A 24745-nucleotide genomic window follows, 5' to 3' on the forward strand; every position below is an offset into this window, starting at 1 on the left:
TAGTATATAAGTAATTCGAGAAATTAAAATACTAAAAATATGACTTCATTAATAATTTTTTGTATGTACTATACATAAAAATTATCAAAAGCACATTAATGTCTATATTATGTAATAGTATATTATTTATATACATATTTTTTAGCATGCCAGTTTTCCAGCTGACCGACTACGCTGACTGAATGAGCTTAATTTTTGTCCCGAAACATTTGTAAGGACGCCCTCGGCCTGTAGAGCTGCTTGCCGTTCTCTTCTCTGCTCAAGCTCTCGCCACCGACTGTCTTCTTGTATCCTCTGAAAAAATAAGCCAAATTTGAGACTATAGTAAAAATATTACATATTGCATGCTACAACCTATTTATGAGTAGGTTGCCGTAATCCAAAGCCCTATGGCAAGGGTTTGAGGCTCACCCCTTCCATGGTTCAGGTGGTTAGTCTTCTCGGATAAGGACTATAAACCGTAGGTCCAGTGTACACAAACTGCTTGTGTGCACTTTAAAGAACATCTTTCGAGATGAGTAGAGAGTTACCCCAGTGTACTAGCTCACTGTCGTGGACAGACGAATAAGCGCTAGAATTGGCAGCACTAACATGACCCTAAAGGGAGAAGCATGTAGTTGAAAAGTGTAACACACAGCGCCATGATCGGCGCTATATAAATTGAACATATTATTTATTATTTTCTGGCAGTATTATCAAAGCCAGGCCTAATATTTATAATTGATCCTCTTGTACAACAACTATTAGTCTGCCATATACAGTATAATTTCATACCACTGAAGTGATGTATAGTAGTATTATCAAAATATTGTCTAACCTTCTGTTTGTTAAGTGAGCTTGTGACTGCAGCCGACTCCTTCGTTGGCTTAATCTTGTTTTGCTCTGCGGTCTGCAACCTCTCTAACTTTTTCTGTTCCAATTTGTCCTGTAGAGCTTTTAATTTTGGATCAACAGGCTTTGCCTTTTCAGGTTTCTTTTGCTTTTCAACTTGTCTAGAAATAAATGTATCAATGAATAATAGTTTGAAGCAGACATCTTGAGTATAACATCTTAGTAGGATAGCTAGTTACGCATCTGTAATTCATGTGATGATTAGGTGTACTTACTTTTTGGATGCCAATTGGCCCTCAGCAATTCTATGTCGTGATATTTGCTCCAATTTCTCCATAAGCATCTGTTCTTTGGCCTCTTTAGCTTCCAAGATAGTGTCCCGTTTATTCTCCTCCTCTTCAAGCTGCTTGGATTTCATTAAGCATAATCTTTCTTTTAGCTGCAAACAAAAAAAGGACAAAATATTAGCCTGTTCCAAGTAAGTACTGTATGTCTATAAACAGCGTTTCTTGACCATAATCTGAACAATCTCAATGTAATGTTTAGAAGTTATTAATCAGAGAACCTTACCTCTGCTATTGACATCTCACTCAACAATGCGTGCCCAGCTGTACTCGTCCAATCAATGAATTTCCTATTGTTTTTTGGTGCTGCCTCCATCGCACGAATCTCCTGGACTAAGTCGATCTTACGACGCATGTCTTGAGCTGCCTGCAACATTGAAAGAAACAATCTTTATTTTTTGTTTATCGGATGTAAAACAGTAAAAAACAGGATTGGAAAAACCCATCATTCAAGCATTAAGTTTTGTTTTAAGGATTACATTATTATAAAATTAAAATATTCACTGAACTGTGAAAGCTTACCTCTTCAAATGCTTGACGAAGTAATTCTCGACTTTCTTCGCTCACTTCCTCAGCTATTTGGAGTAAAAAAATGGGAGATTAGTAAATTTATGCAGTTTATTCATATAAACAATGTATTGAACCGAATAATTTTAAGAATGCTTACCAATTTTGCGTTTGTAATTCTGTAGTTTTTGTTTCGCTTCTTTGGCATTTTGATGACCTGCCAAGACATCTTCAACAAGCTCTCTCAACACCTTCTCTTCATCTAATCGTCTGGCAACGTACTCTTGCATCATTTCCTCAGCCTCTTCTTTCATCTTTAAAACTTTCTGCCGATTGTCTTGGATCAAGGATTGGCGTGCTAGTATAGCTTCCTCGTGACTCAGTTTGCCTTCAAGGCGTCTCCTTTCAATCTCGCTCAGCTCTTTTTCTAGATCTTTCTGCCGCATCTCATCTTGCCACGTTTGGAACTCCGAGCCATCTTTAGCACCTGCTTCAAGTAAGCTTAGCCTAAAAATAAACGAGTGACAATTTTTTTTATATACATGTTAAACTTATAATAAAATATTGTATAAAGGATAAAAAAACTACACTAGAACTCATAATTGTGGAAACATTTTCATCTGGTTACTGTCTTGACACACAAGTTATTTTACTGGTTTACAATTTATGAAAGCTATCTATCTACACTAGAACTCTTTTTGACAATTATGTTTCAACTCCATGGCCAACCCTTATTCAGGGGACACACCTGTTCAGGGGACACACCTGTTCAGGGGACACACCTGTTCAGGGAACACACCTGTTCAGGGAACACACCTGTTCAGGGGACACACCTGTTCAGGGGACACACCTGTTCAGGGGACACACCTGTTCAGGGGAAACACCTGTTCAGGGGACACACCTGTTCAGGGGACACACCTGTTCTACTCTATCTAATGTTCAATAAACATACTTTTTTATTACATCTTGTTCCCGTTTCTGGTACAAGGCACCCTCTCTAAGAATGGTAGCCATATTAAGTTTAATTGGTATATTGTCAGCTGTGTTGGTAGGTAGTGGTCGTGCTCTGCTACCCTCAAACATCAGTTTACTCTCCTGATCAGCAATAACATTTTTCATCCTAATTTTAGTTTTTTCTGACTTTTCTTTCGACGCACATTTAAATTGAGATTTTGTTGCGCCAAGGAGTTGTTCTTCAGTGTGCCGTCGGTTCCTCTCTCTGGCTTCTTGGATCAGCTTCTGCTCTGAAGGCAATTTATATGTGGTTTTTGGTACCTATATAAAAAATTGTTAGATAAGTGTAATCAGCTGTTTTTCTAAAATTATGTACAATGAAGGAGCGCAAATTATCTCTTTATTATGTAGAGTATTTCACCGCTTAAAGTTGCAAGAGGTGATGTCTCAGTAAGACTCTCAAGACTGGCACTTAAAGGGGGATTCTGGGTTTAAAATTGGTTTTAAATATCGTTTATTTATTAAATAAAAAATATTATAACAATATAGACATGTCAGAATGAAGAAGTAATAACGAGAAATTAAAAAAATTAAATTTCATATACATTTTATGGTAAATTCATGGAAAGTCTGTTTTTCAGCAGCTTAGGGAAGCTCATTAATATTCATGAGATATTCACAAAATCACGTCACCAGTGGATTCCAAACTCGCGACGTCATGTACGTTGTGTTTGTCAACTAATTTACATCTCTCTCCCCTGTCAAACGACGACCACCCGATCATTGTGAAATACATTTTTTGTAGATTTTCTAAGCTAGGCCTAAAGTGTAATAATAACAGTAGTAGCATATATTTATTTGACATTTAATGAAATACAAAATTTAGTACAGATACGGAGTCATAAATTATACTATTTTTATACCTCTATAGTACAGATCGTATTATCGGCTTCACGTACAATACTACTCTAGGCCTAATAATAATATGGGCGAGAGCCATTCTGACTAGGGATTCCATGCCACGATGGCTACGTTAAAACAATGGGGCCCATGGGCCTAGCTAGCCTACTACTAGACGATTGGCCCATAAATAACAAAACCCATCCTATCAACCAAACTCCTAAACAATCTAAACCTAAAACGTTCTACAAAATCGGCTGTAAATATTGAAGCAAAACAAGGTCCGATCGCCGTCCACACGTATGGTGTCCCGATCGTCTAAGTAGGCCTAAAATAAAATAGGCTTAGTTTACTCTCCAAAAAAGCGGATACTCATGCATCAAGCAAGTAGACCAGGTAGTAGGAAGGAGACCTAGCCGATCCGGCCCAGTTAAAAATTGAGCTAGCTAGTGTAGTAGACCCTATGCGAATTGATACTACCAGGCCTTTTACTATAGGCTGCACTACACAAATATTCCAACTCTCTCATTCGAGCTATATTATCTATACCATTCCGGTAGGTCAAGTCGACCTTCAATCAAATACTGTACATCGTTCATGTTGTGATTATAGACGGGGTATACTCGACCCGACCAGTTTGGTATTGTTGTATCTGCTTATCACGTGACGATGCCAGGCATGGGCAGCAGAGAGAGCACGTGTATCGTCGTCTCGCTCGATCCTCAGCAGGAGGAATGTACAGTATACGTTACGCTTCATTGATTTTGATTTTTCCCTAAGTCGGTGCGAAAATCGGCAAACGTAAAGTGCAAACATATCTAATTTTTCACTGTTTTGATGAATTTTCATAAAAAATTGACTTTATAAATGGGAAGACCGACTAAAATTACATCAGATAAGTATAATTTTACAAAAGTAATTGATATGGTTTATGATAACGAGTCGTCGGAAGATGGACCATTTCACGAATTTCCTATTTTGTAACCACAGTGTGATTTTGCCGTAGCTGCACTTGTAATCTGGCCTGATTTCACAGCCTTCGTTCTGCTTCACTGGGCGCTTATATAAATTGAAACTTTTACCGTTCAAGAGACAAACAAATATATTTTACATTTTTTACTATTCATTTTAAACCCGGAACCCCCCTTTAAAACTGAAAATGCCTACACCTAGCCTCTCTCTCTCTGACACTAGACGCAATTTTAAGGAATGTGGTAAACTTACGTCTTTTGGCTTTGAGACTGTTGGAATTTTTTCTGGTACTGGTACACTACGTGGTCTTGGCTTTGTTAACTTGAAAGGTGATATTTCTAAACAAAAAAAATTAATTGTTTTTGAAAATTCTCTTTTATGGACAAATTTAAAATATTTGTTTATAAATAATTGCTACATACCTGTCACAGTTTTAGGAGATTTAGCCTTCAACTTGTTGTCAATCTTATCTTGTAGTTGAATAATGAGCTCATTCAGTTCAGGCAACCACCTACATTCAAAGAAATACCAGTAATATTATTAGAGATATTCAATAACAATGTATTTCTCATTACAGTCAGTACTGTCAGTACAACCCCTCCTTTGAAACACTCCTATTAAGGGGACTGGAACTGGTCCTTGTAACCATCATACTACAGTAGATCACATATGGTGGCTATTGACTGTATACAATTAGCGAAACACTGCATGCTCAAAACAATATCACTCCTGCATTCCACTTCCTTGAAACAAAACAAGGAGCAGTAACATTATGACCTCTATTTATGGGACACTTTGTTGGGTCAAGGAGCAGTAACATTATGACCAATGTCTAGAAGGGGTACCTTTAACATACATAGTATCATACCGTTGAATAGGCGATATAAGGTTGACCTGTACATAAGTGTGTTCATATATTTTGCACCATTCATCTTTTATCCAAGAGTGCAAGTTTTTTTCGTTCAGAAAAAAAGATAAAAACTGAAAAGAAAAAAACCATAAAGTAAATATTACATTATTAAAAGAAATTGTTATATTGTAACTAACTGTACTACAGAAAATTTAAAAAAAAACCATTAGAATAATCGGTTAATTTTCACTTAAAATTAAAAATACATCTTTTGTATATTAAAAACCAATATAGAAGAACAGCATCAAAATTAAGTTTAAATACTTACTTTGAACATTTTATTTACATCCTGTGTTCTAATGAACTTCCTATAATTAGCCATTCCCAATTCATCAAGACGGTATAAACTCAAGTAGCATAACACTGAAAAACAAAACAAACCCCAATATTGATCAGACTGAGTTTCTACATTTCTACACTTAAAGGGGGGTTCCGGGTTTAAAATGAATAGTAAAAAATGTAAAATATATTTGTTTGTCTCTTGAACGGTAAAAGTTTCAATTTATATAAGCGCCCAGTGAAGCAGAACGAAGGCTGTGAAATCAGGCCAGATTACAAGTGCAGCTACGGCAAAATCACACTGTGGTTACAAAATAGAAAATTCGTGAAATGGTCCATCTTCCGACGACTCGTTATCATAAACCATATCAATTAATTTTGTAAAATTATACTTATCTGATGTAATTTTAGTCGGTCTTCCCATTTATAAAGTCAATTTTTTATGAAAATTCATCAAAACAGTGAAAAATTAGATATGTTTGCACTTTACGTTTGCCGATTTTCGCACCGACTTAGGGAAAAATCAAAATCAATGAAGCGTAACGTATACTGTACATTCCTGCTGAGGATCGAGCGAGACGACGATACACGTGCTCTCTCTGCTGCCCATGCCTGGCATCGTCACGTGATAAGCAGATACAACAATACCAAACTGGTCGGGTCGAGTATACCCCGTCTATAATCACAACATGAACGATGTACAGTATTTGATTGAAGGTCGACTCGACCTACCGGAATGGTATAGATAATATAGCTCGAATGAGAGAGTTGGAATTTGTGTAGTGCAGCCTATAGTAAAAGGCCTGGTAGTATCAATTCGCATAGGGTCTACTACACTAGCTAGCTCAATTTTTAACTGGGCCGGATCGGCTAGGTCTCCTTCCTACTACCTGGTCTACTTGCTTGATGCATGGTATCCGCTTTTTTGGAGAGTAAACTAAACCTATATTTTAGGCCTACTTAGACGATCGGGACACCATACGTGTGGACGGCGATCGGACCTTGTTTTGCTTCAATATTTACAGCCGATTTTGTAGAATGTTTTAGGTTTAGATTGTTTAGGAGTTTGGTTGATAGGATGGGTTTTGTTATTTATGGGCCAATCGTCTAGTAGTAGGCTAGCTAGGCCCATGGGCCCCATTGTTTTAACGTAGCCATCGTGGTATGGAATCCCTAGTCAGAATGGCTCTCGCCCATATTATTATTAGGCTAGGCCTAGAGTAGTATTGTACGTGAAGCCGATAATACGATCTGTACTATAGAGGTATAAAAATAGTATAATTTATGACTCCGTATCTGTACTAAATTTTGTATTTCATTAAATGTCAAATAAATATATGCTACTACTGTTATTATTACACTTTAGGCCTAGCTTAGAAAATCTACAAAAAATGTATTTCACAATGATCACAATTGTGGTCGTCGTTTGACAGGGGAGAGAGATGTAAATTAGTTGACAAACACAACGTACATGACGTCGCGAGTTTGGAATCCACTGGTGACGTGATTTTGTGAATATCTCATGAATATTAATGAGCTTCCCTAAGCTGCTAAAAAACAGACTTTCCATGAATTTACCCTAAAATGTATATGAAATTTAATTTTTTTAATTTCTCGTTATTACTTCTTCATTCTGAAATGTCTATATTGTTATAATATTTTTTATTTAATAAATAAACGATATTTAAAAGCAATTTTAAACCCAGAATCCCCCTTTAAGCTCTGTCTACACTTTCAAATTTTATAAAACAAAATTCGATGTGCCTATATATGGACATGATGATGTCATATCACTACCACATTTGGGCATATCACTACCATAGTTGGGCACATCAAACTTTTTTTGTCAACTAGATAGTGTAGACAGAGCTTTCTAAATAACATGATACTTCGAGCTAGTACAGTAATATCAATTTATCCTTACCTGTGTATAGATTTTTATCTGACTTAAGTGAATTCCATCCATCTGACCTGAAGAAGCCTTCAGTTACGACGTTAATTACTTTGGCATGCTGAACAGATCCAGAGAATACTTCCGTAATGAACTGTTTTTCCCCACCATCTAAAATCTGAAGGGAAAAACCAACTTGGATTTGTTTAAAATATCTATGTAGAGAGCAGAACAGATATGTGATGTGTTGAAATTACTACTTTAAATAAAATGAATTAGATCCCAATAAATTGGTGCAGTAAGCATATTATAGTTATTTTTATAGTTTATTATTGTTTAGTAATATACCAACCTTATTCTGTTTAATGAAGGAAGAAAGATGTTGCTCAACTCCATCAACTTTCTTGTTGAAACCGTTTAAAATGTTGATACAATAATTCAACAACCGTGCATGTTTCATGATGTTTTGTTTACTTTGTTGATGATAAAATATTTCTGGAGACAAAAATATATAAATTTGAATTAGCCATCAAAATAATATTAAGCTTTGGCTTATTTTAACCTACAACAACATGGCCTTTGTTTTGCCAGGATTGGCCTCAGCCTAGGCCTGCCTTGGTGTCTTAGTAGCACCGCAGTTTATATCTCTCTCTAGGCTAGCCTAGCTAGCTGTTTTCATCACATCCCTACTACAAGCTAGGCGAGGCTACTTGTTGTTGGTTGTTGGAGGACCGAGCCGAGGCCTTTTAAAAAGAATCTATTTATTAGTGATATATCTCATCTTAAACTATTATTTATCTACTATACATCTTCTATTATCTATTTAACTCTCTATTTTGCATTACAATTATGTTTTTAGCGTACAAAATTCTTGTTAAAAGTGTAAATAAAGACTTCTTTTTCTATTGAATAACAGTTCCCATCGAGTTCAATGTTGACATTGGCAACGATTGCCAGATACAGCGCCCTCAACGGCATATTGTGAAATTAACCTGGTTCCCGTTTTTTTACACGCATGATTGAATTGTGCACATGCATTTATCTCCCCATCTCATTCCCCGTCGTTTTTGTATTGTGGTATGGTGTGTGGGGCCTAGCCTAGCTACTGTTAAGTAAGGAAAACCATGATATGTATAGTGCAATTTTAACTTGAATGATTCCGTCATGTATTATATATTGTATTTGTTATTAAAATGTTAAAATATAAGTAATAATTTTAGGCTAAGCCTATTAGGCTTTAAAAGCTCCTAAAAACAGGGGCCCCATATTAGCTAGGCCTAGAGGCCTAGTAGTAGGCGTAACTAACTTGGCCTGCTCTGGTGGTACGTAGAGGTAGAGTAGTAGTAGTAGTAGTATAGTAGTGTAGCCTACTAGATAGAGTATAGAATCTACTGGAACGGCAAGGCCTAGTAGTATGGCGTGGCTTAGACAGACTAAAAAAGTAAAGTGCCTTTCATGCCTGCTGTTCTGGCAAGGTTCCAGGCCGGGCCGCGTCAATTCAAAACGAACATCAATTTATTTTTCACACGGCTTCTTCTTTTTCAAATTATTACATCATAGAGCTTCAATAACATAACAAATTGCCTTTTCAGACTCGTTCATCGGCATTGGTTTGATACGACTTCTCAGAATCAGATGTCTTCAATCGCTAGAGGAGTACGTTGGGCTTGCAGCCATCAAAATTTACAAAAGGTATGGCTAGTCTGTTATACATGGCTTTGGCACCAAAATAAGAATAAAAACCTTGGACCCTAACAAAAATTTCTATTTGTTTCATGAGAAATTGTCCCTGCCTTAGGGTTCCACTAGATTTGGGTACATCAAAGGAGAGATTTTACTGTATCCATTAATAATACTGGCATTGATTTTTTTAAAACTCTCTTTTGCTTAAAGATTTCTACATTCAAAGGATCTTCATCAGTCTTCACAAATAGATGTTTTCTTAAAAAGCATTCTTCACCAGCAGTGACATCCCCGAGGTGTCAAATGAGCAGTGAAGCTGTTTTTGCACCTGTGACGCAGTTTACAGAAGAGGAGATGATGATGAAGGAATCGGTAGTCAAGTTTGCAAGAGAGCTGATTGGTCCGCTGGTTTCTGAAATGGACACAAATTCTCGACTTGATCCAATCGTTCTTAAGGGTCTTTTTGAAATGGGAGTGAGTAGAAAATAAAATATTTTGTTGCAATATAGTATATACCTGTAATACAGTATATAACGTTGAATTAAATGATGAATACTGTATTTTTGTACCATTTAAATATTTCACTTCTTTAAGCACTGTCTACACTATCAAACTTTATGTGACAACTACCATATTTGGGAATATCACTACCATATTTGGGCACACCACACTTTTTAGTCAAACTTGTTTGATAATGTAGACAGAGCTTTATACAAAATTCAGTTCTGTATATAATTCATCATTGCTAATTTTCTAATTTGAATGGCCATCTTTTCTTCTTTGTTGTTTAGTTTATGGGTATTGAAATTCCAATGGAGTATGGCGGGCCAGGTGCCAGTTTTTTCTCCGCTAACATTGTTATAGAAGAATTAGCTAAAATTGATACAGCTGTGAGCACATTGTGCGATGTGCACAATACAGTGGTGACTACAATGTTCAACCACTTTGCTTCTCACGAACAAAAATTGAAATATTTACCAAGATTAGCAACAGATATGGTAAGTTGTAATTGGTTTAGTTGCTATGATGTTCACTGAACCTGTGCTAGTCACTATGATGTTCACTGATCATTAACCTGTGTTAGCCACTGTGATATTCACTGAACTTTGACTTGTGTTAGCCACTGTCATGTTCACTGAACTTTGACCTGTGCTAGCCACTGTCATGTTCACTGAACTTTGACCTATGATAGCCACTGTCATGTTCACTGAACTTTGACCTGTGCTAGCCACTGTCATGTTCACTGAACTTTGACCTGTGATAGCCACTGTCATGTTCACTGAACTTTGACCTGTGTTAGCCACTGTCATGTTCACTGAACTTTGACTTGTGTTAGCCACTGTGATGTTCACTGAACTTTGACCTGTACTAGCCACTGTCATGTTCATTGAACTTTGACCTGTGTTAGCCAATGTGATGTTCACTAAACTTTGACCTGTGATAGCCACTGTGAAGTGGTGGTGTGATACCATGTACTGAAACTGTAAACCAAGTAGAATGTTTATCACAAACTTTAGTATTAAAATGTTTGTCACAAAGATAAATAACGGAATATTTGTCACAAACTTGAATATCAGACTGTCACAAAATTAACTATACAAGTATTTGTCACAATAAATGTTCTGTTTTACTGAAGGTTGGCAGTTTCTGTTTATCTGAACCAGAATCTGGTAGTGATGCATTTGCTCTGAAAACCACAGCCAAACTGGAAGGCAGCGACCATTACATCATCAATGGCAGTAAAATGTGGATCACAAATGCAGAACATGCTGGAGTCTTCCTTGTTATGGCAAACATCAATATTGAAGACGTGAGTGTCTTGTGCTCTCTAGGCTAAAGCTCTGTCTACACTATCAAACTAGTGTGATGTGCCCAAATATGGTAGTGATATGCCCAAATATGGTAGTGATATGACATCATCATGTCCATATATGGGCACATCACATTTTTTTGTCACATAAAGTTTGATAGTGTAGACAGAGCTTAACTAAAATGCCCCAATGAATTAAAGCATCTTTCAATTACAATTACATATTGCAACTAAGAAATATTTTTTTTTTTACTGCTCTTTTTAGGGTTACAAAGGTATAACAACGTTTATTGTAGATCGTGACACTGAAGGGCTAACATTGGGTAAACCAGAAAATAAATTGGGTATTCGAGCCTCGTCAACATGTCCAGTACATTTTGAGAATGTTAAGGTAGGACTCCATTATTAAATACAAGTTTGAATACATGATTATTTAATTTATTCCCGGAACCATTAAACCACTGGGGCTTTCATGGTATTGTTCAAACTCGATTGGATAACGACTCTTTAACAGTCTTGGCGTGGTACGGCGGAACAGCACTATTCCCTTAATTATACGCACGCACACCAGATATCAAATTGATACGCCCTCATCTTTTAATTTATTTTGTATATAATAATTGTTTGTATATACACATATAAATATATTGTTTATTATAAATTTATTTTAGTTAAGATCATGGGACTGCTGACTCTGGTAGTCATAGTAATCTTATTTATGTTAGCAGTCCCTGACCAATTCATCTCTGGCTAGTTTATATATGATTTGTTGGTCAAATCATGGAGGTATATACTTCCCTGGTCAAATAAATAAATGAAATTATTTATATGTATTTTTAAATTGTATTTTGAGTCGTTGTGGGTTAGTACTGTACATGGTACTGTGTTTTGGTATTTAAAGATTATGTAATAATAATTTTTCTTAGGTTCCAGTTGAAAATATACTCGGAAAGCCAGGTCATGGGTATAAGTATTCAATTGCTGTACTCAATGAAGGTAGAATTGCTATTGGAGCTCAAGTTAGTATCCTAACATTGTATAGTTCTTAATATGTATACATATAATTATATACTATATCATATACCTTTATTCATTGAATCTTTCATAAATGTTATAGCAATATTTGTATATTTAGATATCATTTCATATGTTAGATTCCGTTTCATACCCTTTTTAGTTATTTTCTGATTTTTACACATCTCTATTTTTAACTTTTATATATAGTGTTATGATCAGAATAATACAGAGATAACATAGAAACAGAAATTAAATTTAAATATATATCACAAAGGCACCTCACAAATCACAGCTTTTCATTAATAATATACAGCTCTGTTTAAACTATCAAACATTATGTGACAAAAAAGTGGGATGGGCCCAAATATGGTAGTGATATGCTTAAATACGGTAGTGATATGACATCATCATGTCCATATATGGGTACCACTACCATATTTAAGCATACCACTACCATATTTTAGCACATTACACTTTTTTTGTCAAACTAGTTTGATAGTGTAGACAAAGCTTAAGAAAGGTTTAATTTATTTGACAGATGATTGGACTAGCACAAGGTGTTATGGATGTTACCCTTCCATATGTCATGGAAAGAAAGCAGTTTGGCAAATCCATATGGACCTTTCAGGTATTTATACCACACTTTTATCTAATATATTGTTGATAGTGAACTTGCCCCTTCTATGTTTTCCAGTGTAAGGAGCTTTATTTTATATTATTAATTTATTTTATTTATACTGGGTGACCTTTTCAGTCTAAAGGCCAATTTACACAGACGAGCGTTAACAGTAATAAAAATATATAATATATGTTATTCCTTATGACCATTTACAAAAAACATGGAGCGGACAGGCAGTTTCCGCTCAGGATAGATACAGATTATACGCGGGACAAGCTACGCAGTTTTCCGCTTACCATTACCGCTCATCTGTGTAAATTGCCAAAGAGGGCGCAGTTATGATCAGTGGCTGTGAGATTTCTTATTCATACTGGAAGAATTCAACAAAATAATCTATGATGTTTTATAATTAAATGATTTAGTTTGTTTAGTTTAGTTATTATGAATGACACAGGATTTATTTCATGATGTGTTACTTTTCTGTAGGGAATGCAACATCAAATAGCCGATGTAGCCACAAAAATTGAAGCAGCCAGACTTCTGGTCTATAATGCAGCTCGAATGAAAGAGGCTGGTGTGCCCTTTATAAAAGAGGCATCAATGGCCAAGTACTTTGCTTCTGAGGTATGGTACGCCATTTGTTATTTTAAGCATGGAAAAGTCATTCTTAAGTAATTTACATTCATAACCGCCAATTGAATGAGTTCATTCACTCAGATATGTTGTCCCCCTCAAAAATTAATTTTTTTTACATTTTTTGTTGAGTATGCCATTTTAAAGTCACATTAGAGTTATTCACTTTGACCAAAAACTGGATCGAAAACAAAAATTATTTACTTGGAAAAATGTAATTTCAAGCTAAAAATACAAAAATTATCTCTCAGATACCTCCATGATCGGACAGTGGTTTTTGATTAAAATTAACTTTCTTTTGTCTTTTTATAAGTGAAATAATGACTTTTTGTTTATTTACAGAATTTAACTTTATTAAAACTGCAAAATGGCATATTTAAAGTCTGATTTTAATCTTCATTATTCATAATTTCTAATCTAAATTCATAGCCACCAATTGATTGATTGACCAGTTCATTTACTAAACTTAAAACTAAACCTTAATTCAAATTGCTTGGTATTAATATTAGTTAATTTAACACACTCTTTTCACTATCATCAGAGTTAAACACAGTGCCTTATTCTTTTTTACTTGTCATACTGTAGGTAGCAACTTTGGCAACATCTAAATGTATTGAATGGCTTGGGGGTGTAGGATTTACAAAGGACTTCCCTGCTGAAAAGTTTTTCAGAGATTGTAAAATTGGTAAGACTTATTATTTATATTACAATAATAGCCTTTAGTATGACAGTAGTTAGATTCTCAGTGTGAGCAATATAGTGATTTCATAAAGTGAATCCTTGGTATTAATGATGAATCTCTGTCTACACTATCAAACTAGTTTGGCAAAAAAAGTGTATAGTGGCCAAATATGGTAGTGATATGCTTAAATATGGTAGTGATATGACTAAATATGGTAGTGATATGACATCATCATGTCCATATATGGGCACATCACATTTTTTTGTCACAAAGTTTGATAGTGTAGACAGATCTTTAGCATTGATTTTGTTCATGAATGTCAAATCACATTAGTTCAAAGATTTTTGTAGTATTATGATCAATATTGTTTTATCAACAGGGTCTATATATGAAGGTACCTCTAATATCCAACTTAACACGATTGCAAAGCAGATAGAACGAGAGGTCAAAGGTTGAACCGTATACTGCACATTGGTGACGTAGAGTAAGATTGTATCGAAATTAAACACAAAATATAGCAACAGATTTTTGAATAACTTATATTTTTTCTTTTATTTATTTTATTTAAGTTTTCAGTATTTCTTGCATATAAATATAAACACATAATAAATATTAACGTTTATTGATTTTACGCATTGACATTTGCAAAAAGCAGCTGGAGGTAGTCTTTTAAAAGGTGTATGCATACAAAACAAAGTAATATTTAACTGTGTTTTAAATGAAATAATGCCCATGTTTATTCAAAAGTCATCAAATTTGAATAGAATACAAATTAAACATATATATATAGTATTATGATATTTAAATAAAAGTTGTAAATGATGTATTTTTATATTGAAAATACTGTAATATGTAACCCTGTATTTAAAAATATTTTAAGTAATCATAAAGTCAACTCTCCCAATACCGTCTGTGGCCATATTCACCAATCACACTTAATTGAGATATTTCCATTTAAATATTAAGTATTTCACTTAACTCAATAAATTAAGTATTTCCCTTAAATTGTATTAATTTAGATAGGAGAAGAATTTTAAGGGTGTTTACCTTTGCTGAAGTGTGGATGGTGAATATGGCTACTGGTTTTGTGGAAAGTCTGGTATTTGGAATGTGTTTCTAATGGTAAAAATGGATTTTATAAAACATAGAAAAAGTCTGGTTTTGGGAGAGTTTCCGGGTTTTCAGAGAGTCTGGTATGGGGAGATTTGAGTGACTGTACAGTAGGTCTGTTTAGTGAACCATAACCAGTCGATTATTGATTTCAGACATTATTGTGAGGGCGCTTTTGTTAATAGTGTTTAATATTTTACATGTTTTCTCTATCCTTTATTATTAGTGTTTTGTGGTGCTCCCAAAACCACCATTTGAGTAGATCCAAAGTCAATATTTTCATCAATATCCTTTAATAGTGGGGAACGGTCGGGCTTTGTATCATTCTGAACATCTGCAGTGGTGCTGTGGCGATAACCGTATGAAAAATATATAACCAAACCTGTAAAAATATACATAACATTTTAATATTTATTATATATCACTTGGCTTGATTTAGTATGTACTGCTAGGAATGAATTTTCCCTGATGATCTTATGAAACAGAAGAGATTGGAGAGATATGTCATAAGTCTACAGCATGCAGTGAATATTTTGGATGAATACATCTAAAACGGTTGGTACGTTGTCTAACTTTCAAAATAAATATTTAAGAAATAATTTAAAGGCAGCATACCTATTAAAATCCAGATGAAAAACCTGTAGAATGATTTAGATGGGATATTCACCAACAAACTCATGTTGCATAGGATTGAAAGTGTAGGTACAAACGGGACACATGGTACCTGCAAGAAAGGTGAAATAAAATGTACAAAGAAAAAGCATTTTCTTTTATGTCTACTCTATTTAATGTTTTTTACTACTATACTAATTCCATCTCCCAGTGGCTCATTGTTATGTTGTTGGAAGTTTTAGGCTTGCTAAGACACCAATATGGTGATTCAAGTGTTGCATCTGTTTTTAAATATAAGTTGTTATTATTATTATTAATGATCAAAGCAGCTGAATTTAGCTAGCTGCAGTACAGTAGGTTGAATTTCAGATGTTGGTTGTTTTAAAATTGGGAATATACAGTATAGACAGTCGGTTATTTTTACAGCATGGTAAACCAGTCATCCAAATATTTCTCATTTGACAGAGCGTTAAACTTTTGACTGAATATTCTTGTTTAAAATATTGGTATATATTTTTGAATTTACAATGGCCAACAAAATAAAAATTTGTGAAGCGCAAAGATGCGCATCATCATCATATTCATACTAAAGGCCTACAAACCTTATATGGTGGTTCGTCATCGTTCTGATGGTGCATACATATTATGGCAACACTTACAACGGCTCCTAGCGCAAATACAGCTATCAATAACATACTAAAAACATCATTTATTTCTGTATGAAATACAACAATTGAGAAACACAAACAACATAGGATGTACATAATCAAACTTATCACCACAACTCGTCCAGGTTTTTTGCTTCGGAGACAACTAAAACATTCAAATTGAGTTTTTAATGTACCGCCTATGACTGGTTCTTCATTGCTTTTCTTTGATTTCAATTCTTTCGAATCAGGAAGTTGAAAAAAGATGAAATTTTCTTCGATCGGTCTGTATCGCAGGATAACGACAAGCGCCGATACAGCGATATAACATGATATGCTACCAATATTTAATAAATCAATAAGTGATTCTAAAGGTATAAACACGGCCAAAATAAACGATATTATTCCTATGATTACGACGGATATTACGGGTACTTTGTTACTGGAAAGATACGCTAAGAATGAAAAGATAAGCTTATCCAGAGCAATTGAATAAGCGAGTCTGGTTGCACCATAGTATGAGGTAAGACCACACCCCAGTATCCCCAAAAGTACTCCGACAGTTGACAAGTATGATGGAAAAGTGTCTCCATGTTGTAAAAATGCATCAGGAATCGGTGAAAATTCATTAATATTTTTCCAAGGAACAATTAAAGTAAGACACATTGCCATTATAGCAGAAAATACTGCATATATAACAATACATAATACTAACGCAATTGGCAAGCTCCTAATTGGGTCTTTGCATTCTTCACTTGCTGTGCATATTACCTCGAAAGACCCAAAAAGAAAGTACAATTTCGCGGCTCCTGTTATCACACCCGATATACCATTCGGCATAAATCCCCCGTAGTTTTTCCAATTTGATAAATCAGCATATTTAAAACTGTAAGCAAAAAACACTAATAACACGATCACCAAACACGTTATCATAATATGACTTAGCAGATGTTTGAATGCCACATACAAGTATAAACATAAAGAGGAGGATGAATATGCCAGCTATGATATTCGGTATATGGTTAAGGTGTGGTATATCCCATTCCTCTCCATTCATAAGAAAATTAACAGTTAGATTGCTAATAGTGTTGTTAAATGCTGTTACCAGTGAAAGCAGCTGCTTGACTAGTTGCAACTGCTAAGTATTCCAACAGCATGTTCCATCCAATTATGAAAGCCCAAATTTCCCCGACAACTACGTAAACGTACAGATAACCACTTCCAGATCTGGGAATACGATTACATAATTCCATATAGCTGAAAGCAGACAGGAGAGCGCAGAATACCGCTAAAAATATTGATAATATTACTGCTGGTCCAGCTAGAGTCTTCGCAACGATACCAATCAGTATGAATATACCTATACCAAATATGTGAGATATTCCTAAAAGAGTCAAATCAAATGTTGTCAAGCATCTTTTCAAATCCGTGTCTAATGTGTTCACTGGGATACGTCTTCGACGATTCAAGTTTTGTGCAAATTCTGTTAAAACCTCCATTTTTAGCTCAACTTTGCTTAGGTTACCTTAACTTGTACTGTAGTTGACTGGCTTTAAGTCTAGATTTTAGTGAGTTATTGAGCCATGACTTTGAATTGTTTCAAAAGAATGATCTTTTAAGAAACTTTTTATTCATACAGCATGATCCCAGTTTAAAGGTATTCAATCAATTCTTTTCTACCTGCATGCCTACCTATTCAAGCGTGAAGGAAAAGTACTTGAGTGTCTCTACGATATCTAACAGCCCTATTGACCTATATATTACAGTATTATACACAAGTTGGATATTATATTTAACATTTTTAATTCTTCTATTGTTATAGATACAGTATTTTCTGTATGTGGAGTTTTAAAGTTCTTTTGTGTAGTTAATTTTAATATACTGTACACAGCAATATTAATATTAATATATATATACTAATATGTTTTACTAAAATTGGCATTGAATGTCTATAAGTAGATTCCTAATTCATACACATTTTACAAAAATATTTATGTGTTAGGTATGATATAGTATATTGTATTGAACAAATGCATGTGGTAGTCAGTATATATTTAGAAACACTGTTTTTAATAAGTTTCAACGTTTAGGGTCTATGTAATATACACTAGGAATTCAGCATGAATAAAACACCTCACATACACACCATAATTAACAGCAATCACATTTTCAGCGATAATTGTAAATAACTCTCAACAAAAATACTGACAAAATATCATTACTTTATTTTGATCATGTTAGTAACAAAGAACAAATACATATTAAAATCTTACTATATACATATTCTTATAATGTAATAACAGGGAATTCAACCGTCCGCCATCTAGCAACTATACATAGAGTTAAGCTCTGTCTACACTATCAAAATATTTTGACTAAAAAAGATGTGATAGAGCTTTACAACGCGATTAACATTTTTACAACAATGATGTCACACATCTGAACATAACATTTGTTGGATGGTGATGGACAGAACCATGGCTCAGTCTCAACGTCAATACAGTAGGACCAAGGCAATCTAACAACAGGATGCTGAGCTCCAGAGATCAAAGGGTTTATCTGTGGCTGCGACAACCTCAGTTCGACGCCCTTTAACAGACACCTCGCGCTGTGGAGAATATGCATATTATACAGTACTGTTGGTATTTGTTGCAGCCAGACATAAGATCAAAGGACTGTTACGAGTTCCTATCCTGGCAAGGCAAGCTCAGTGTCCTGTTGTTAGATTGCCTTGTATTGGTGGGACACACCTATTAAAAAGACACTTTCCTGTGAAACATACAATATACAATGGCTACTGCCAACCTCTATTCAAGGGACCCTTTGTTAGGTACGAAATTCTCCTTTTAATATATGTCAATTCTACGGTAATTTTTATAAATCCATGCCAAATTGCCAATACAGTAGTTGATAATAATAATCAAATCATGTGGAAGAACTTTCTATATATAATTAGAGTGCATTAAAATCAATAATTCACTTAAACATCTGTATAATAAATAGGTACATTTCATTATATTAGATCAATTAATAACTTTTCGACCTTAAAAATAACTTAAAATCCTATCAGAACCATTTTTCACAAAATTGATTCGTTGTTGATGAGCTATGCTCGATACGATTATTGCAACATAACTGCTTTTATAATTTACTTTTAAAAATAATTTTTTGACCATTTTAAATATAATATGGAATTTATGCTGTTCATTTAAAGTACATTTCTATATGACATTGTAAAGTTCTATCTACACTATCAAACTAGTTTGACAAAAAAGTGTGACGTGCCCAAATATGGTAGTGATTTGACATCATCATGTCCATATATGGGCACACCACATTTTTTTGTCACATCAAGTTTGATAAAGATAATGATGAATTAAGTGTTTTTTCTGATAGAAAAATTCTATTGTCAATTGTTAGCTATGAAAACAAGATTAATAAAGCTCTTTATTTTATTTTTACTAAAGGCAGTTTTGGCATTCCATACTTTTTAAAAGTAAAGCACCAATAGCAGAACTGTGCAAAATTTATACATACATTAATTATTTATATGGATATAAAACCTTACTAAATTTATATACTTTGAATATAACTTATATGGTACTGGTGACCCTGTGTATAAATATATGCATACAGTATTTGTTAAAAAGCTCAGAGTCGCCAAGTATTTCCTTCCCATACATCTTCTGACAATCGTTTATCCGCCTTCTTTTTTTCTGTAGAGAAACAAGAAAAAATTAATAAATTTGTAAAAGACTGACCATGTTTTAATATCGTGAATAGCATACCTGCCAACGTCTGAAGTTAAAAAAAGCGGGAAGTGTGTTTTTTTAGGTCAACAGCGTCCTCTATTTATTATCGAGAGGTAAGGAGTGCAGTATCGTGTGGTGGCTATGTGAGGGGAATCTCTTATTTGACAGCAAATGGTCATACAATGGCTGAAATATCGTAAATTCGCTAGTGTGTAAGTTATATTTTAATGCACAAAACAATACATCAAAAATCAGTTATCTTTGTAATCAGAAGAAGAAGAAGAAAATGTGGAAAACCAGGAGCACAATATTAGGCCGGGAGACGGGTCTAAAATACGGGAGTCTCCAGGCCAAAACAGGATGTATGGTATAGAATTTAAATTAATGAACAAAACGTTTCTACCTTTGGCATCCTTCAACTTCTTGAATTCTGCAGCCTTTTGTTCCTTGCTCTGCTTTGATTTCACACCAAGCGCTCCAGTAACTAGCCTCCTTGCTGCAGATACAGATGTCTCTGGTCTAGGCTTAGCTGGTTGAATGATTTCAATACACTTTCTAGCTTTAAGTTTAGAATCTCTTGTCGCTTGGTCTAGTGATCGAGTTCGAAGCATTGGATTTTGAAGCCCTAATGCATCCTGAGCTGTTGTTTTTAAAACAAAAGAAACCAACAACTATGAAATAGCCGTAATCATTTGCAACCAGTCTTTTGTTACTGTATATATATATCCAGCCACTGATACCCACAGCATTGTAATTTTTTCAGTAATTTGATTTATTTTTTAGGCTGCTTTACTTTATCGTTTTGATTTAGCTTTGTTAATTTTTGTTTATATTTCCATTGAGATCCAGCCACTGATACTCACAGCATTGTATATGGGTATTATATATATTCTGATGCTGTCATTTGTAGCAAATTATTAGGATGATTAACCATATTCTTATTAAATTGAGCCAATGCAAAACCATCCAGCTAAAATCTCAACACAACAGATAAAATACAGGTGACAATTTAATTTATGCTAAATTAACACTCACCTGTTGAGGCAGAACTAAACACTCCCAATGCATGCGTCTCATCAACCCACTGGATATTGAAACTTTTGAAACTGAAATTACCAATAAATTATATTTCTATCCATTATCTAAGAAATTAAGATCTATAAAAAAAAAACATGAATGGGGGCGCTAGCCTTCAGCAAAAAACACCGCCATTTCAACCTTAAAAGTGAATTTAGAATTTCAACTAAAATGATCTATTGATTAAGGTTTTCTTACCTGTAGCCTGAAAATGATTGTACTAAATCTTCCGTCTTAAACTCGGCTGGAAAGTCATAAATTTCGATTACATGGTTAAATCCTAAAAAAAAAAAGATTAACACAAAAATGATATGCTGGTAATTTTGAATCGAATTATTACATTTATTTATACTGGGTAACCTCTTCAGTCAAAGACTGGTCTCCCAGAGGGCCCAGTGTTATGATCAGTGGCTGTGATGTACTAGTACACTGTGGCAACCCCCTACTCATCTTGAAAAATGTATTAGGTTATTTAAAGTGCACATGAGCTAGATGTGTACACTGGACCTTCGGTTTATAATTCTTATCCGAGAAGACTTGTTCTACCACCAGAACTATGGAAGTTATTAGAAAAATGGTAGACTTACTTCCATAATCAAAGTTATCCTTGGCAGCATAGTTGTAGTAGTCTTGCTTGGTTTTCTTAACAGATACTTTGACGTTTCCAATTGCCTCTGATATCTGCGAATAAAGTTACAAATGGTAACTTTCATTTTAAGAAAGGACTTTCATACATAGACTAGGCGGGGAATTAATACGACATTCATTTTATGCAGTAAAGTTTATTTGAAGGTTTTTAAATTTCTGTCTACACTATCAAACTACCTAAATATGGTGGTGATATGCCTAAATTATGGTAGTGATATGACATTATCACATCATATCACATAAGTTTGATAGTGTAGTGTACACTCCCTGACAATGAGTATCCATTAAAATACACTGTATCTTTGATGGTATGTAGTTTCATTGGGTCAATGTATGAAATTTGGGGACATTAAGGGATGAGATTATACTCCGATTTCATTAACAATGGATTTACTGTATATCTATATTTAGCCTAAATTAGTGAATCGGTTTATATTGGTAATATTATCATTTTATTATCATTGTTTAATACTAAAGTTATTTTATAAATACTAAATAAGTACCTCATCCACAACGTTTGCTCCTAATGCTTCACCAGTTTCATCAAATAGATCATCCCAATTATCCCCATCATCACCATCAGCTGTTAATTCAGCAGATGCAGATGCTTCGACTGCTTTTGCATCACCCGATATTTCTGTGTCTGCAATATCTTCTTCTAAATCATCATCTTCCTCTTTTTCTCCACTTTCTTCCATATTTTCTGCACTTTCTTCCATTTCTTGATCTCTTAATTCATCTTCTACTATAACCTCCTCTTCTGATTCCCCTTTTTCCTCATCACCAGAAATTTCTATATTTATTGCACTGAGTTTATCTTGTTCCTTAATTAAATTAATGTCTTTGTCTACAATATTTGATCCGTTTGCAACTGTAGAAGCACTTTTTGCATGCCTTTCTTCACCACTTACATCCTCTAACAAAATTTTAGTTTTTAATTTTGACAAATCATCATCTTTACAAATGTCTTTATTAACTATATCTTCTGAAGAAATTCCAGACATAGCCTCCTCTTTGTTTTGGTCCTCGGAAATCTCTTGCAACTCTCTAGTCTGCTGTTCTGCATGAATTTCATTGTTCAAATCTTTATTACTATTGTCTTGACAATGTTCTCCAGACACTATTCTCTCATCACTCTCATCTGGTGATGTCATCTCATGTGATGGCACTCCTTCTGGTGATGTCATCTCATGTGATGGCACTCCTTCTGATGATGTCATCACATGTAATGACACTCCTTCCGATGATGTCATCACATGTAATGGCACTCCTTCTGGTGAAGTCATCTCATGTGATGGCACTCCTTCTGATGATGTCATCACATGTGATGGCACTCCTTCTGATGATTGCCTTTTCTCTAACACACCAGCATTGTCACTGTTAGAATCATTAGCTAATTCAGACGCAATTGGTATAGAAGTTTGGTGGTCTTTTCTAACAACATCCTCCGCTTTTTCATCGCTTTCTTGTGCCTTTGGTTCACTACCAACTGATGCCATGATTTGTGATTCACTTTTGTTAATCGTCATTTTCTTCAGTGGTGGTTCAATCTTCTCATTCTCCGATGTGTCTGTATTTGTTTCAATGTCTCCAATTTGGTTTGTTGTTGGATCAGTAGTTTCAGATGGTAAGGTATCTTGGTTTCTCTTAGATCGAGGCACATACAGAGCCTGATCAGGTTTCCGTGATTTTGGAACATATAATGCTTGATCAGGTCTTTTTGATTTCCTTTATACAATAACAAGATAATACATTTTTATTATTTTTTGCATTACACTATAAAGCTCTGACTACACTATCAAACTTTATGCGAAAAAAAAAAATGTGATGTGCTCATATATGGACATGATGATATACACTACTATATTTGGGTATATCACAATATTTGGGCACATCACACTTTTTTTGTCAAACTAGTTTGATAGTGTAGACTGCGCTTTAGATATTTCATAATTCAAGCTTATCAATACACACCAATACAGATCAAACACTTGATACTGGCCTACATTACCTTGCTTTATCTGTAACTTTCTTTCTCTGTTTTTCATTTGTAGACTTTTGGTGCGATGCCATTAAATAGTCTTTGTCATTTGGTGAGGTTTTACTTTCCACCTCTCTGTCACCGGTGGTGGTATTATATACCTTTTTTTTCCCCCTTCCTCGTCCCCTACCCACTGGTTCCTTGTTGGATGCACTCTGCATATTTCTGGAAGTCAGTAAAGCATACATTTTAATGTTCAGTAAATTAAATATCAATGCATTACAAACACAATAATTGTAAAAGATATAAAATATTATAGATTTTTATTTTATAATAATAGGCTACTCTTTCATTTAAAAAAAAGCATTATACTTTAGCTTACATATAGTTTGGTAACTCAAATATGAATGGAACTTAAGTACCTTAAGTAATCTGAGCAGACAACAGTTTGCCTGTTGTCGCCCTCACCAACAGAGAAGCTAGACAGGTTACAAAAATCTTCTTGAACTATTTGATGAGTCAAGAACCGATAATGGCTAAATAAAGGTGGGAAAACGAGAACGCTACAAAATACAAATTGATGATGGGGAAATTAGTGGTTAATATTAATTCATATAATAATTGTGAATAGAAAAGAGAAAATTATACATTTACTTAAAATTACATTTTTTTTTATAATGATAATGTAATGAAAAAAAAATACATATTTTAAAAATGTTTATTATTTTAATACAGTACTAGGCTAGCCTAGGGCTAGTCTAGGCCTAGCCTATACTGTTAACTAGCCTACCTAGTAGATAGGTCTAGACTAGAGTCTAGGCCATAGGCCTCTTTATTTAATTAAGAAATATATTTGTGTCCAAACAACATAAAAAGGCCGTCAGCG

General features: G+C 34.5%; 5 protein-coding genes across 6 annotated transcripts; 1 reads left to right on the top strand and 4 right to left on the bottom strand.

Moving 5' to 3' along the window:
• Positions 1 to 22: 22 nt before the first annotated feature.
• On the bottom strand, positions 23 to 8537 carry LOC140046247 (cilia- and flagella-associated protein 99-like). 2 transcript variants are annotated; one of them, XM_072090818.1, is made up of 14 exons: positions 8434 to 8537; positions 7941 to 8083; positions 7622 to 7766; positions 5687 to 5781; positions 5377 to 5489; positions 4931 to 5019; positions 4761 to 4846; positions 2635 to 2957; positions 1843 to 2189; positions 1698 to 1750; positions 1402 to 1542; positions 1107 to 1270; positions 818 to 992; positions 23 to 294 (listed from the first exon to the last, which is right to left on the bottom strand). In XM_072090818.1, the coding sequence occupies exons 2-14, from the start codon at positions 8046 to 8048 to the stop codon at positions 142 to 144; spliced, it is 1992 nt and encodes a 663-aa protein (XP_071946919.1). In that variant the 5' UTR covers positions 8049 to 8083; positions 8434 to 8537; the 3' UTR covers positions 23 to 141. The 2 variants fall into 2 exon arrangements, with proteins under 2 accessions (XP_071946919.1, XP_071946920.1); XM_072090819.1 differs by having other exon boundaries at positions 8453 to 8514.
• A 68-nt stretch (positions 8538 to 8605) lies between these two features.
• Positions 8606 to 16025, top strand: LOC140046248 (short/branched chain specific acyl-CoA dehydrogenase, mitochondrial-like). Its single transcript, XM_072090820.1, has 11 exons — positions 8606 to 8700; positions 9181 to 9280; positions 9482 to 9745; positions 10063 to 10269; positions 10908 to 11081; positions 11347 to 11472; positions 12008 to 12100; positions 12637 to 12726; positions 13204 to 13341; positions 13936 to 14035; positions 14412 to 16025. Exons 1-11 carry the CDS (start codon positions 8621 to 8623, stop codon positions 14486 to 14488), a joined length of 1449 nt encoding a protein of 482 aa, XP_071946921.1. The 5' UTR covers positions 8606 to 8620; the 3' UTR covers positions 14489 to 16025.
• On the bottom strand, positions 15352 to 17315 carry LOC140046681 (high affinity cationic amino acid transporter 1-like). The gene is made up of 3 exons (XM_072091385.1): positions 16357 to 17315; positions 15758 to 15866; positions 15352 to 15524 (listed from the first exon to the last, which is right to left on the bottom strand). Exons 1-3 carry the CDS (start codon positions 17239 to 17241, stop codon positions 15352 to 15354), a joined length of 1167 nt encoding a protein of 388 aa, XP_071947486.1. The 5' UTR covers positions 17242 to 17315.
• Positions 17316 to 17492: 177 nt separating this feature from the next.
• On the bottom strand, positions 17493 to 17900 carry LOC140046682 (cationic amino acid transporter 4-like). The gene has a single exon (XM_072091386.1). The coding sequence runs from the start codon at positions 17898 to 17900 to the stop codon at positions 17493 to 17495; it is 408 nt and encodes a 135-aa protein (XP_071947487.1).
• A 634-nt stretch (positions 17901 to 18534) lies between these two features.
• LOC140046251 (uncharacterized) lies at positions 18535 to 24422 on the bottom strand. The gene is made up of 8 exons (XM_072090822.1): positions 24282 to 24422; positions 23890 to 24084; positions 22382 to 23606; positions 21818 to 21911; positions 21429 to 21510; positions 21189 to 21259; positions 20557 to 20793; positions 18535 to 20117 (listed from the first exon to the last, which is right to left on the bottom strand). Exons 2-8 carry the CDS (start codon positions 24078 to 24080, stop codon positions 20053 to 20055), a joined length of 1965 nt encoding a protein of 654 aa, XP_071946923.1. The 5' UTR covers positions 24081 to 24084; positions 24282 to 24422; the 3' UTR covers positions 18535 to 20052.
• Positions 24423 to 24745: the final 323 nt, after the last annotated feature.

This window comes from Antedon mediterranea, chromosome 4 (assembly GCF_964355755.1).
Source record: "Antedon mediterranea chromosome 4, ecAntMedi1.1, whole genome shotgun sequence".
NCBI lineage: Eukaryota > Metazoa > Echinodermata > Crinoidea > Comatulida > Antedonidae > Antedon > Antedon mediterranea.

What these genes read in the sequence shown, in the direction of transcription:
- LOC140046682 (XM_072091386.1), bottom strand. Translation starts at nt 17,900, where the DNA reads ATGGAGGTTTTAACAGAATTTGCACAAAACTTGAATCGTCGAAGACGT.
- LOC140046251 (XM_072090822.1), bottom strand. Translation starts at nt 24,080, where the DNA reads ATGCAGAGTGCATCCAACAAGGAACCAGTGGGTAGGGGACGAGGAAGG. An exon ending in GAGCAAACGTTGTGGATGAG is followed by an intron (nt 21,912 to 22,381) that starts GTACTTATTTAG and finishes CTTTATTCGCAG; the next exon opens with ATATCAGAGGCAATTGGAAA. An exon ending in GGATAACTTTGATTATGGAA is followed by an intron (nt 21,511 to 21,817) that starts GTAAGTCTACCA and finishes TTTTTTTTTTAG; the next exon opens with GATTTAACCATGTAATCGAA.
- LOC140046248 (XM_072090820.1), top strand. Translation starts at nt 8,621, where the DNA reads ATGCATTTATCTCCCCATCTCATTCCCCGTCGTTTTTGTATTGTGGTA. An exon ending in AGGGTCTTTTTGAAATGGGA is followed by an intron (nt 9,746 to 10,062) that starts GTGAGTAGAAAA and finishes TTTGTTGTTTAG; the next exon opens with TTTATGGGTATTGAAATTCC. An exon ending in GAATTGCTATTGGAGCTCAA is followed by an intron (nt 12,101 to 12,636) that starts GTTAGTATCCTA and finishes TTTATTTGACAG; the next exon opens with ATGATTGGACTAGCACAAGG.
- LOC140046681 (XM_072091385.1), bottom strand. Translation starts at nt 17,241, where the DNA reads ATGCCGAATGGTATATCGGGTGTGATAACAGGAGCCGCGAAATTGTAC. An exon ending in ATGACGAACCACCATATAAG is followed by an intron (nt 15,867 to 16,356) that starts GTTTGTAGGCCT and finishes CCTTTCTTGCAG; the next exon opens with GTACCATGTGTCCCGTTTGT. An exon ending in TTTCATCTGGATTTTAATAG is followed by an intron (nt 15,525 to 15,757) that starts GTATGCTGCCTT and finishes ATATTTTTACAG; the next exon opens with GTTTGGTTATATATTTTTCA.
- LOC140046247 (XM_072090818.1), bottom strand. Translation starts at nt 8,048, where the DNA reads ATGAAACATGCACGGTTGTTGAATTATTGTATCAACATTTTAAACGGT. An exon ending in AGATAAAAATCTATACACAG is followed by an intron (nt 5,782 to 7,621) that starts GTAAGGATAAAT and finishes TTTGTTTTTCAG; the next exon opens with TGTTATGCTACTTGAGTTTA. An exon ending in CTTATATCGCCTATTCAACG is followed by an intron (nt 5,020 to 5,376) that starts GTATGATACTAT and finishes CTTTGAATGTAG; the next exon opens with GTGGTTGCCTGAACTGAATG.